At 35.9% G+C, this 14,826-nt stretch overlaps 1 protein-coding gene across 1 annotated transcript; it reads left to right on the forward strand.

Moving 5' to 3' along the window:
- Positions 1–3,486: 3,486 nt before the first annotated feature.
- On the forward strand, positions 3,487–14,578 carry LOC148950307 (E3 ubiquitin-protein ligase sina-like). Its single transcript, XM_089091549.1, has 2 exons — positions 3,487–3,811; positions 14,438–14,578. Exons 1-2 carry the CDS (start codon positions 3,566–3,568, stop codon positions 14,507–14,509), a joined length of 318 nt encoding a protein of 105 aa, XP_088947675.1. The 5' UTR covers positions 3,487–3,565; the 3' UTR covers positions 14,510–14,578.
- Positions 14,579–14,826: the final 248 nt, after the last annotated feature.

A 14,826-nucleotide genomic window follows, 5' to 3' on the forward strand; every position in this document is an offset into this window, starting at 1 on the left:
TTAACATATAATGAGTAATATTCACGTACGAAGTACCACTCAAAGTAAATAAATGGGCTGTATTAACCCCAGGAATAAATCTGCATAGACTAGTCTTTTTTGTTTTTCATTTTTTTGGTAATAATGGCAATGATGAGGCAAATCTGACACTTCTGCTTGTTATTGTATTTTTTTCAAATGATCCCAATTTTCCAATACTTACAGCGCATAATGGTATTCTGTGACTAATCATGTAAGGTGATCAAAGAAAAACCTACACCACCTTTCGATAGCCTTGATTTCACATTTACTGGGTTTTCTTCTGTCCTCTAGTCCATCTTGGGAGTTGCTTACGTGACTGACTAGAAGACCGATTTCAACTATAGTTTTTAGTTAAACAGTTCACCTCTTGAGGGGATGCTAGCTCTACAATGATACACCAAGCCTTCAAATGTTGTGATTTTCCTAGGATACTTTTTTCCAGTTGAGTCGTGTTTGAACGGCTTATGTGCCTTCTTCTATTAAAGATTCACTGCTTTAAAACATGTGCATACAGATGCTATTCCACACACGTTCAGGGAGCAGTTATTATCCGTCCGTACAACGATTAAAATTTACTATACAAATTATTCACCTCTGTTGCTGGTGTTCTCAAGTTTAAGGAGAATCCGAGGCTATATGGGGTAACAGAGATAAGGGGCTTTCTCCGTAGGTTTATTTTTTGCTCGTTTTTACCTACCCTGTTACTCGTTCAGTCGATACGGACCCAACAGTTCATTATTGATGTCTAGGGGTATACTCCAGTAAAATCTTCCGATTATGGTAATTATTCTCACGATTAATTTAATTCCAAATTTGATTCACCTGTTTTTTACAGTTTTTTTTATTATTACTTGACTGAAACTTTTTCGTTACCTTCCTGACAAGTATCCGAGAGAGGAACCTATGGCGATTGATTTTCTTATTAAAAGTTTCTTCTGTTTTTTTAGAAGTGTACGGCTTTTGTGCGCATGTTTTACGAAGTAAGGATCCTGTAGAACAAATTAGGAGGCCACCATGTCTTAACAATCTACTAAGTCCATGGTGTTGGTAGCGTTAAAAACGAGATACAATATGAAACCGTTCCTTCAAGGAATAAAAAAAAAACAACAAGTTTTTTTAACTGAAAGTAAGGAGCGACATTAAAACTTAAAACGAACAGAAATTATTCCGTATATGAAAGGGGCTGTCCCCTCCTCAACGCCTCCCTCTTTACGCTAAAGTTTTTTATTGTTTAAAAAAAATAGAGTTGTGAGAAAGTCAAACTTCAGCGGTGGAGTATTTTATATAGATGTTTTTTTTGGGGGGAGGGGGAGGGAGGGGGAGTTTTTTTCGGTTTTTTACCGGGTGGGGGGGGGGTAAACACCTAGAACCTTGGGATCAGCATGAAAAACCAATAATGCATCAATTGTTGTCAAAATTCCCTTTTTAATATTAGTTTAAATTTACCTTTTTTAATTTATTTCATGATTGTTTTAAAATTGCCCCTTACTTATAGGTTGAATTTTGTCTATTTGACTTACCTATCTAGAAACCGCAAACAATATTTGTGTTTGTTTTTCAATATTATTAATGAATTACTGAGATTAAAGACTTAATGAAAAATTGCTACTGGTATTTACAGATCACATCTGTTCAGACAGTTAGTGGTAACGAACTGTAAGTAAGCAGCGACCCAGCTCAATACTAACTAAAACTAAAAACCGGAATTTGATATTAATAGATATATCAGAAGCATCAGCTTATTATGCTGATTTCAAGTACATAAGTTTCATTAAGTTCATTATTACTCTTCAAAGACTAAGAGCCTGAGAAAATTTGCTTCATTTTTGAAAAAAGGGGAAAACACTCCCTAAAAATCTCAAAAAGTCTTAACGAAAATAACGCCATCAGATTCAGTGTATCAGAGAACGCAATTGTAGAGTGTTAAAGCTTTTATCTGCGAAAATGTGGACTCTCCCTGAAGATATATTTTTTCCATGTGGATGGCAATTATGCCCCCTTCCACGCCCTTTTCCCCCCAAAAATCGTTTGATCAAAATTTAGAGATGCCGTATCCATTTTGTTCAGCATGGTTTAGAGACCCAACAAATATGTCTTTAGAGTTAATTTGAACTACCACCGCCCTATGGGAAAAGGTCTTGAAAATATAAAATGTGGCCATTGTTTACGTATAATATGTGTTATTGCTCCCAAATTTTCGCAACGAAATTCCATTTTGTTTTTTCCCCGAATCCTGAAGACTTGTCCCCGAAAACTCTCCGAATTCTTAAGACTTGTCCCCGATTTTTAAGATTCGAAAATGGAAGCCCTGGTACCAGGGGCGGATCCAGGATTTTTTTAGGGGGGGGAGGCAAAATAGGTTGATCCCCAAAAAAAAATTTAAGGGGGGGGGCAAAATAGGTTAATCCGATAAGCTTGCGTTAGGAGCAAGTTTAATTAAAGCAAATTTTAGTTAATTAAGTAAATTACACTACTTTGGAATACGCTGGGGGGCGCCCCCGTGCCTGCCCCCTGGATCCACCACTGCCTGGTACTGTCTTTTTTAATCTTGGCCGCCGAGGAATAAAAAACATTTATGAACATTTAAATGATGTGTCGTGAAGTATTATTTCTGGCAAGCTGATTGTGTTAACCACCTTAGACAGATTACAGGATTATTTATAACCGAAGGAATGGGTCCAATATAAGACAATGGATCGCTTTTCGGACGGTATATTCTGGTTCTTTAATTCTGGAGAATATACAAAAAGATCTAGATAATATGATAATAGTTCTGGAGAATATGTCCAAACAAAAAGGGTTGCAACAAAGCGTATTTCAAAGCAAAGCTAAGAGTGCGATTTATAACTTTATCTCTGTAAGATCAATCTTAGTCTATGAATCTGTCAGGTTAAAAAAATATCACAGGCCTGACCTGGTACCTGACTCCCCATGGGACCTGAACTAGGTTATATATATATATATATATATATATATATATATATATATATATATATATATATATATATATATATATATATATATATATATATATATATATATATATATATATATATATATATATATATATATATATATATATATATATATATATATATATATATATATATATATATATATATATATATATATATATATATATATATATATATATATATATATATATATATATATATATATATATATATATATATATATATATATATATATATATATATTTATATAAATACGAGAAATTATTTTTTATCCCAAATCTTTGAGTAATTTTTCGTCTTTTTTGCCAGACTCTTTCAGTACTTGGCCGAACAAATGTCACGTGTTATTTATTTTCTCCAATAAAAATTTCAAGATAAAGCAGTTGGCAGTGCATTCGCTTTAAAATGTCACATTCAAATAAAACTTTTGATGTCAAACCATTTTTATCTTACATTATAGTTCATCGTAGCCGATCTGTTCCTTAAATATGCACAGCGCCTGCGTCTGAAATCCAGCCTCGCTCAGCTATCTCTTTCGAGTTTAGTGCGGGGGATATCTCCGGATTATAATGGAGCAAAGGCATGTAAATGGAACAATGAATGGGCTAAAACCTCACGATGAAAATTTGGTTAACTATGAGGCTCTTCTGAGACTATTTGAGTGTAACGGATGTAAGGATTGGGTCACCCCACCAATATATCATTGTAGAAAAGGACATCTTGTTTGTTGCTCATGCAAACTAAATATGAAGGCGAACTCGTGTCATGTTTGCAAGCAGAGACTTTTGGATACATCCAATATAGCAATGGAACAGGCAAGTAATTTTGAATAGCTCTTGCTGATTCAAATCAACACGTGTGCGCTAAACAAAGCTGATGATAAGACATAACATGCAATAGATATTAAATTCAGCCATGTCTGATTAAAAAAAACACCAGTTTTTTTTTAAGTTTAGATCAATCATAAATTATCTTTCATACAAGTAAGGCTGCCACGCCTTCGAACCCAGCTCTCTCCGCTATAATTTAAACTTGGTTTAAATTTACGGTAAGTTTAAACTTGTGTTGTTGATGACAATATGATCAGTATCCACAATAAGTGTAAATTTGGTATGAAGGTTGGGGTAATTTAAGGGAGGTGGAAACCTCCTCATATGTAGATTTGAATTCATTTTAGTTTTTTAGGTCATTCTGCTTTCATTTGAAAAAAAAACTTGTTTTTACTATTCAACTGATGTTCGTTTTTAATATCATATTCAGGTTCTACAGAATTTGAGTGGGCTAAATCCATTATTCCTAATGGTGAAACTTACTTTTTGCATAATACTGATTTGATTATGAAAATTCCCTTGAAAAAAGCGTACCCCTTAAATTCTTTTTTTGTAGAAAAGAGGGATATCTTAAATTACAAGACTACTTATTCAAGTCGTGACGTCAAAATTTTTAAAGAAGGAAGAATTTTATTAGAAAAATTATACTCGAAGAGGATGCATTCCCACCCACCCCAGTGCAAATGAAGAAGATTATTTTGTCTTCTTAGACCCTGGCCCTGTCAATTTGCAGTTTTTCACTAGTTGGTTAACTAAAAAAATAACTTGGCAAGAGTAGACTACGTTTAACGCTTACTCAGCGTTTGTTAAGTTTTCAGTGTTATTGCGTAAATACACATAATTTTTAATGTTCTATGAAAAATCACCCATGCAATTCAGAAAGAAATTCTTGCTTAAGTGCACATTTACAACATTCAACAACCGAACAAGAATAAGAACCTTGCCCATCGACACAGCAATGGTATATTATACCTTTGCTTTAGATAGTTGCGCTGTTTCTGTTAACGATTCTCGACTGTAAAGGTGATTACGTACGCCCTACAGCACCTGGGATCGAGACTTAGGCTACGAATTGCCAGGCGCAACAGGATATCTGTGCAGCAAAAGGACCTCAAGACCCCCACATGTGATGAGGGGATTTTTAAATTCTATTCCATTGTGCCGAAGAAAATCAAGTGGAAATATAGAGCGTAACAATACACTGGCTGATGCTGTAAGCAAGGCCGTACCCAGGTTTTTTTTCGGAGGGGGTTTTACTCAAAGTTTTTTTTCAGGGGGGGGGGGTACACAAAAATACCTCAAAAAACGCAAACAAAATTTGTTTATATCCATTTTTGTTACGTTTCTACGAGTCAAAAAACATTTTGGGAGGTGTTCAAACCCCCCTAACCCCCTCTGGATACGGCCTTGGCTGTAAGTAAAAAATCTTAGATTTTATTTGTAGCAATATCTTACCTGATACCCGTCAATGTCAAGGTCTTAGCTTGCTTTATTCTTTCGTTTATGCAAAACAGCTATCATTAGTTTTTTAGTCTCGAAAGGTATACCGTCATTAGAGAAAGCCTATCTGACCAAGTTTTCACTGAGGTACAACAGGTGGCAAAAATAGAGTTTTCTGCGCTGCATTAGTAACTTCTTTATTTATTATTCCATGCTCAAATAATTGCCTTAACGGTTCTAAGTTCAGACATGTAACTGACACTGATGGATGAAGCTTAAACAAAGACTAAGTTAGTTATTATAAGGACAACATTGAGCAATTGAAGTCCCAAAAGTGCTTGAGGCGTAAAATGAAATTGTAGGGTGTATTTTTCTGAAAGTTTGTTATTTTTTACGTCCATCCTTGTATGTGATAGGGTCCTGGTCCCTGAATAATGACAGTGCCAGAAAAAAACATTTGGCTTGAGTAGCTCCCTGTGGTCGTTTTTGTTTGAAAATCAGTACCCTACTACTGGCTTTTTAGCAGAACTAATTATTAAAATTCAAACCGCTTATTTAAACTACTGTTTGTTTAAACTTTTTATTTAAATTTTGTTCTAGCAAAGCACACGGTCAAACAATATTTCCTGAATTACCTGATGGGGAGTCAGGGGTCATGCGAGCGACACGGTCAGTTACATTCTGGTTCATCAGTTCATCTTGGCAACACCGGGTAGCATACAAATTAATCCCTCCATTCCCACATCCGACATAAGGCCTGTAGCTCGATCTGCAATTTATTTTTCTCTCTGATAAGGTTATAGCTTCTTGTCGCAGTGAACTGTCAATGGAACGGCTGGTGAAAATCTATTTTGCATTTCAGTAGCTGTATCCTCATGAGGCTAAATGTATACCTGTCTCAATGATTCTTTGTTTACAGAAGGGTCAGTAGGGTTATGGCCAAATGGCTTAACTGAAGGAGCCAAATACAATATGACGTTCCGATCACCGACTTTAGTTCTAACAAGAGCAGATGCCAGCCCGGAAGTATCAAACATACTGACTGCATGGGAAAGAAGTACACAAAAAAAGAAGAAATTCTAATACCGAAAGAGTATTGAAATTTCGGCAAATTTGAAGTTTAACATCTAAATTAAAGGACTGTCGTGTTATTGGACTCGCATTTTTTTACATTTTTTATAGTATGTCAGAGAACTAAAACTATTCAGCCAAGCTTCCTTTCCGTTGAGCTATGTTTCTGCTTTCGGCTGAAAAACTACGCTCTAGCAGACAAGCAGGCAGGTTCCAGTTTTAAATCGAAATTAGATTAAAATCGAAAAGTGCTGAAAATATTCCGCGGTCACCTGGTCCAAACACCAAATAAATTGGAGCTTTACTTCTTCCTAAGTTATTAGAAAGTTGGGATATTAGAAATTTGGCCCGCAGCACGAAAATCAACTTTTGAACCAAGACAGATAGATTTTTTTTTCAACGCTGATCAATAATCCTTGGAAAGCTGCTCAAAGTGTATGACTTCAGTTTTTTTTTGTACAATACTACGTTCATGCAATACACCGTTTTAGACATTTCGGGAGGTTTACAACTTCAGTGTTTTGGTATACACTAAAAAATCTTGTTCAAATTTTAAGACAGGGGGGAGACTTTTAAGTAACGTTGCAGGGCTTACCCCCCCCCCCCCCAGAAAATTCTGTCCCACGAGAAAATTTCTCCGGGAAATTTTTCCTTCGGGGAAATTCCCCCTTGGAAAGTTCACCCCACACGTGAAATTTAGCAGCCACAGATAAAGCATGACAAATAACCATAATGAAAAATGCGATATTTTCTAAGATTCTACCTATGTTCAAAAATATAGGCAGAATATGTGGTTAGCAACCTATGACCCGCGGAAGTTGTTTTTTAGTTTTTATAGTGATAATTTAATTTTAAAAGCGCATAGTAATTATTTTCTTAATATACTGTTTTAACCATTCACTAAAAGACTCATAAAATCAAAATACCACTGAACCAAACGTCCCTTTAGTATTCACGTTGTGGTTGATTTTGACCCGGAGCCAAAAAAGGATGTCGACACATGGCGTCCTATAGTCGAACCTATAGCATTTATTTTCATATTGTTATTTCATTTCATTTTTTTGTGTGTGTTTCTCGGGATTAAGTTACCATAACAGGGTAAGATAAAGGTTAACACCGGATCTGCGGGGGTAACACCAAGACAAACTTACAATACATTTAGAAGTTGTTATTAACAAAATGGATTTCTCAAATTTTTTTCGACATTATAAGGGTTAGAGGAGGGTCAGAAGGTAGAAAGTTGCTGATTTCCCTTTAGTATCTATTGGCCTTTAAAAAGGGCACTAGAACTATCAATTTACAATCGAATTGGCCTCCTCCTAAGTTTCTAGAAAAAAACTCTTCCTATTTGAAGTGTGTGGTAAGAAGTTTTTGGCAGTTTTTTGGTCCTTTTTGGGCTCCATTTTTAGCAAAATCAATGTTTTTTTTACTTTCAATCTGCATTGGGGTTCACGTAGCCCATGGTTTCATATAAGTTTCAGACCAACCAAAAAATTGCGGCCCCTTTTGGGGGCGCATCCTTTGTTACAGGAGGAACTGATTTCAAAGGGACCAATCCTTTCAATAATTTTTGTGCATTAGTCCACTTGGCCAAGGACTTACGGCTGTAACTTTCAAGTTGATCAGGGAAAAGAGTTTTACAGAAACACGAGAAAAGAAATAAAGTAAAAATGTAAAAAAAATGCTATAAGATATTCTACACCACATATTCTGCCCATATAAAACCGTAAAGTGAGAAAGAATTGCCATTTGAAGCTGATTCAGAAATTGTAACTATGATGTAGATTAATCTTGATGGTAAAATTTATTACAAAAACAAATTAATGGGAATTTTGAAAAACAGCCTGACCCCCCAAGAAAATCCCTTCGAATTGCCCCTCTCCCAAACAATGGAAAAACAGCGGTACAAAGAAATTTATTTTATTTAGACATCCCCCCACTCCCCTCAAAGAAAATGTTCTAATCCTCTTGCTTCCCTCCTTATAATCAGAATTATGTGTAACTCTCTGTGTGGCGTAGTATACATGCGAATAAAATGTTTTATGTTCTACCACTCAACAAAAAAATGAGACTCCACCGGCAAGTTTGCTTCGGCATCAGGGTCAAAAGTTTTTTTTTTCTTTTGAAAGAACTGTACGAGCCTACTAAGGGCAATCGATTATTTAGTGAACTTCTATGCTGATAAGGAATGATCACCGACCTGTCTACGGTTAAATAATAAAAAGAAAAAAAATAACTTAAATTAAGGAGCGATATTAAAAGCTCATATAATTAAAGAAAACACAAGGAAAAGTACTTAATAAGGGGTAATTTTGGTAAAACAAAATATGCCGTCAACTTTTGCTTGGATTGCCAGAGTACCCATGAGCTGATAAATTAAGCGACTACAATCAGGAATGTTTTCCCTGAACGGAATGCTGGGAATTTTGTATTTCCCCCCTGAAAGGATACGCTTTTTGTATTTTATTGTCATTCATTTATTTTTCGAGAAGTGATTATATTTATCTAGTTGTCACTTTGAAAAGATTAATTTTTACAGTTACGAAGCATAAAGGTGTCAAATATATTGGTTTTTGGTACTCAAAATTGGATTAAGAATATTAAATTAAAAATTTTTATTTGATTTTTCAATCTTAGTTTTTATGTTTTACTTTGAACAAACTACTTTGATAATGCGTTAATTTAAAAAAAAAAAAAATGAGTCTAAAGGCATTAAATGTTTTGGTGTTTGATAACCAAGTTCAAGACTGTCGATTTTGTTAGAGAATATTCGTCCAACGCTTCGGCATTGCTCAACAGAACTGAATGCTAGGAGTCTATATCTTAGTTTTTGCAAGTAGGCTATTGTTCTGTGTAATTCTTTTAATTAATAAATTTTTCCATTTTTCATATTCTTTTGCTTTAATTGACATACTTTTTTCATTAAACTTAGAAAAATTTTTATCTCTAAGCTTCAATAAATAAAAACGCGTTTTTTCAACTGAAAGCAGGGAATAACAGTAAAACTTAAAACGAACAGAAATTATTATGTATATGAGGGGGGTTGTCCCCTCCTCAATACCTCGCTCTTCACGCTACAGTTTTTCGGCACTTCAAAAAAGTTACTTATTTTTCTAATTAAACGACCCTTGTGTTTCAGTAGTTGTTTTTAAGGAATTGGGACAAAATTTTAACTTTTGCGTAAAGAGCGAGTTGTTGAGAATGGGGAACACCCTCCCCCCCATATACGTAATAATTTCTGTTCGTTTTAAACTTTAATGTTGATCCTTGCTTTCAGTTGAAAAAACTTGTTTTTTTTTTATTTAATATCTGATCGTTTTTTAATAACGCTAGGATACCTGGATCCACCTCCACAGAAAAGTCGCCCTCCCCACAGAAATATCCTCTGGATAATTCAATCCTGGCAAAAACTTAACCCAGACAATTACCCTTAACATCTCCATGCATAAAATTGAATCGGTAAAAAAAAAGCAAGACATAAAGAACTTTCGTATAGGATTTCTGACAAATTCACCAAGTGTAAAATTTCCCCTGAAAAGTTCACCCGCTGGAAACTTCCCTCTCCATGTAAAATTTTCCCAGCGTAAAATTCTCTCAGCAGAAAATTCTTCCTCTCCTCCCCACCCAAAAAATGTATGTATAGTCCCAATAACAAATAAAACAATATGTTAATTTTATACCTTAAAAACCTTTCCCCATGGGCTGTAGCGGATCATTTTATCTCTAAAGATATAGTTATCGGGCCTTCAATGTGTGCTGAAGAAAAAAACTATTTCAAAATTTTGATCAGACGATTTTGGGAAAAAGATGGCGTGGGAGGGGGCCTAGTTGCCTTCCAATTATTTGGTAACTTAAAAAGGGCACTAGAACCTTTCATTTCCATTATAATGAACACTTTCTCGACGGTCTAGGCTCACTGGGTCGATACGATCACCCCTAGGGAAAAAACAAACAAACAAACACGCATCCGTGATCTTTCTTCTGGCAAAATTACAAAATTCCACATTTTTGCAGAAAGGCCTATGAGCTTGAAACCTCTCTACAGTAGGGTTCTTTGATACGCTGAATCTGACGGTGGGATTTTCATTAAAGTTCTATGACTTCGAGGGGGTCTTTACCCCTTTTTTAAAAAATCCGGCTAATTTTCTCAGGTTCGTAGCTTTTGATAGGAATCAGCATAATAAGGCAATTCTTTTGATATATAAATAGGCGTCAAAATTCAGTTTTTTCGAGTTTCGGTTACTATTGAGCCGGGCCACTCCGTACTTATAAATCCAAACAGAGATCATTGAAATATGAAATTTTTTTTTTCTTTCGCTATTGTTTTTGTTTTTTGTTTTTTAATGTCTGAATATATTAGTGATTTAAGTTCGAGGGGTAGAATTGTCCTGTTGTGAAACAGGTACATTTTGCATGACTGTTATAAAACCAAAACGTGGTATCTGTGCAGGCAGGAAGAATTTTTAAGTATCTCTACTCCTTCTGTAAACTATTCTAAGGTGTAGGAGATGCATAAAGAAAAGTCTACATCTATTATAATCTACGGAAGCAATCTTTCTGTAATATTGGTTTGAGTTTGATTTTCCTTTAAGATTAAATACATAATAATTAAATATATTATTGATTTAACAAATTGATCCCTTTACCAGGAATCCATGCGGTTCCAAATTTACTGTATTTTATTTTATTTTATGCAATTTAATTGCTCTTTTTATTTGAGAGTTTTTTCCTAAAAGAATTTAAAATAAACTTATTCCAACGTAAAAAAAATCCTGAAATATATTCCCTGTCACCCAACCACCACTGATATTTTGGCATTTGCCCCCCCCCCTCCCCTGGAAAATTTTCCGCCGGCGCCTTTCGTAGGTAGGCCTGCAACTTCCAGGATTAGCCACAGGGATCGTCTGTCTACAGTATCAAAGGCAGAACGAAAGTCGATGAAAGCTATATACGTTCTTTTTTGTTTTATTCCAGTGTCTTTTCAATGATCTGTCTGACTGTATATATCTACTCAATTGACAATCTACCTGCAATGAATCCAGCTTGTTGGGAGAGGGAAGGGAGAGAAGCATATTGTAAACTTGTTGCACGTTTCAGCAGAAGAATCGCAATTACATCCTTTTACAACAAATGTTTGCAATTACATCATTGCAAACAGCTTTCCAGGAACAGATAGGGTGATACCGCGCCAGTTACTACAGTCTGTCTTGCTGCCCTTGCGCTTGAACAATGGAACAAGGACTCTTTTTTTCCAATCTGACGGTATTACTTCAGTGCGCCAGATGATGTTGGATATCAACTGTAGACGAAGTATCATCCTAGGGCCCCCTGTTTTAAGTACGTTTAAATTGATGCCACTGGTACCATCTGCTTTGTTGTTTGTGAATTTTTTTTAAGGCGGAAATAATGTCCTCTGGCTAAAATTTGGCGTCGCCGGGGGCAGAGGTAGCTTCTGCAGCGGCAATGACGAGTCCTGAGTCAATGCCATCTGGCGGATCTTAATTTAGTAGATTATCAAAGTGTTTCTCCCATAGGCCTGGACATTATTACTGGTCGCATATTGTTTCTCTGTTTGCTGCTTTCAAGCTTGCGAACGCCATGTTCTGTTGGCCGGTCAGCTCATGCAGGATCTTGTATATTGCACAAATGTCTTTCTTTTTGGCAGCTAGCTCGAGCTCAGTGGCTTTTTCGGCCATAAAGTCTTTCTTGTCCCTGGGTAGCATATAGTTACGTTGTTTGTTGATGTGTCTGTAGAGCGTCATATCTCCTTGTTGTCTCGCTCGCCGTCTCTGCTCGATTAGTACGAACCTCTGGCTGCTTATCAACTGTTTCTTTTTTCGCTGCTTTGAGCCCACAGCTTCTGTGGCTGCTGTGAAAACACTGCCCTTGAAAGTGTTAAACGCTGACTCGATCTCTGAGCATTGTAGGAGAGCCTCAAAGCGGTGAAAAGCTTCAACCATATTCCGTTTGCAATATGAGGAATCGTGCTGTAGCCGAGTGGTGTCTATTTTCTTGGAGAAACAGGAGTTACTCTTGCTGGTCCTCTGTTGAAGTTTGATCCTTGCAGAAACGAGACGGGTGTCGGCATTGCCGAGCTCTGCGCCTCTGTATGAGTGGCAGTTCTGGATAGACAAGAGCCAGCGTCGTCTAACAATGATGAAGTCAAGCATCTTTTTTGCTGTGCCATCGTCGCTGTACCATGTATGCTTCGCCATGTCTTCGAAAGTGTGTACAGTGTACTTCGATACGATCAAGATCATCCCTTGGGAAATTTTGAGAAGATTACCCTTTGGGGAAAAAACAAATAAACACTCATTCGTGATCTTTCTTATGACAAAAATATAAAATTGCACATATTTGCAGATAGGTTCTTGAAACCCTTACAGTAGGGTTCTTTGATACGCTAAATCTGATGGTATGATTTTCATTAAGACGGTTTGAATTTTATGAGGTATTTCCCCCTTTTTCGAAAATTAGCAAATTTTCTCAGGCTCGTAGCCTTTTATGGATAACACGAAGCTTGATGAATCTTATATATTTGGAATCAACATAACAAGGCAATTCTTTTGATATATCTCTTGATATCAAAATTCTGTGTTTTAGAGTCTCGTCTACTATTGTGCCGTTTCGCTCCTTACTTACAGTTCGTTACCACAACCTGTTTGATATTTACCTGTGCCTGCCAGCAGATCTGAATATACAATAAAAAATAATTCCTACTTTAGACCCTTAGAAATCTCAATAAAAATCCTAAATTTCAGCGAGGGGCCTCAATTGATGGTACCTTCAGGGACGCCAATACATGAAAATGGAGTGCTGGTAATATAAAAAGGTATATTTCAAAATCTAGAGGGGCTCAATTTTGTTTTGATTTCAGTTTTTGATCAAAATCCGAAAAATGGTATATTCAAAGTATAAGGTGGAGGAAAAAAATTAGAAGTAATTATCTCATGACGTCCCCAAATTGTGTACTCCCCTGTGTAACTTATTTGCTAACTTTGATAATCTGATGAAGCATGTCACGATTGAAATGCTCGGGAATTGTGCCTGTATTACTAATTGGGATTTGCAAAATCAGAAATTTAGAAAAAAAAAACAAAAAACAATAAAAACAGAAAATCAAGACCATAAAAGATATGATATACCAAACAATAAAAAAAACCGTAGAAAGCAAAAGACTGATTTGAGTATAACCAGAAAAAAGAGCCTTAAATTGGTGGTCAATCCTTGAACTACAAACTGCGAAGAAGACGAAGAAGAAAGCTTAAGCTTTTTCATGGTAACTGTTTGGATTTTCAGGTATGGATCCTTAAAATATAAAACGTAATAGGCTTACCCACCATTCATCGTATTAGCCTCTGTCATTCGTTTTTGTCGCATCATGGTCCTTTTGCAGATTAAGGCCCAGGACACACTTGGCGTTTTTGGGATTATGCCCAAATTATCTCCTTCCTTTGACCCTAAATAAATCAAAGCCTGTTTATCCTAAATAAAAAATAAATGTTAATCCAAATTATGTGCCCTAAACTATATACTACTTTAACAAAATTTGGAATTCATTTACATTGAGAAATGTCGACCTATTAGTTTTCAGAATGGCTTCTAGATTAAAGCCCCTCCCCCATGAATGTGCATGCAATAAATTCATAAAGTGGGGGCATACATTTTTTTTTCAATATGTGTGTGTGGGGGTAGGGGGCAAATCGTCGTTTTTTTCAGGTATAATCAAAGTAAATACAAAACGGCTTTGTTTAATAAATAAATGCTGAATAATTAGTCATAAACGTTGCACCCCCTTAACAGACAACTGCTTCCAAAATCCAACTTAATAAACTTCTGTTGTATGCTTTCAGATATATTAATGGTCGACTGATTTTGCGACTGTAGAATTTTTACCAGCGAGTGTGTACGCGCTAGAGTTGCAACGGCAAAGCAAAACGATCGGTAAAAAATGTCAAGTGGCTCTAGGGCATCCGGGTTAATTCAATGATTCCTGTGCAAATTTTGAACTGATTGATATTGGTAAAAATTGAAGAAATTGTGTAATCTCTTAGTGTTTATTTAAAAGTCATAAGGGCTCAATTATTATTATTTTTTAAGGTGGCTCTAACAATTGCCTTTCCTTGTAAATTTCAAAGCCAAGGTTGCTCCGAGTGCCTTTTTCCTGGATAATAAAGCAACACACGAAGCATTTTGCTCTTTTAGACCAGTTCCTTGTCAGTACGCTACAAATGGTTGCAAAGAGGTAAGATCTCTCTTTACCTCTACTTTTCCCTCTTACCAAAATGAATAAGAATTTGGCAGCAGTCTTGTGAATTGCCTCTTCTGGACTAAACACTGTGATAACAAGTAGTCTCGTTGGATTTCCCATTTAACAGTTCCCACCTAAAATGGTTGCCACTGTGACAATTGCACAGCAACTTTCATGTCGAAGCAAAGAATGATATTCACTGTTGTTCATTGAACAGATAAAATAGAAACATCAAAAA

The sequence above is a fragment of the Artemia sp. Qi Xiang Cuo genome, chromosome 7 (genome assembly GCF_049724085.1).
Source record: "Artemia sp. Qi Xiang Cuo chromosome 7, ASM4972408v1, whole genome shotgun sequence".
NCBI classification, from domain to species: Eukaryota; Metazoa; Arthropoda; class Branchiopoda; order Anostraca; family Artemiidae; genus Artemia; species Artemia sp. Qi Xiang Cuo.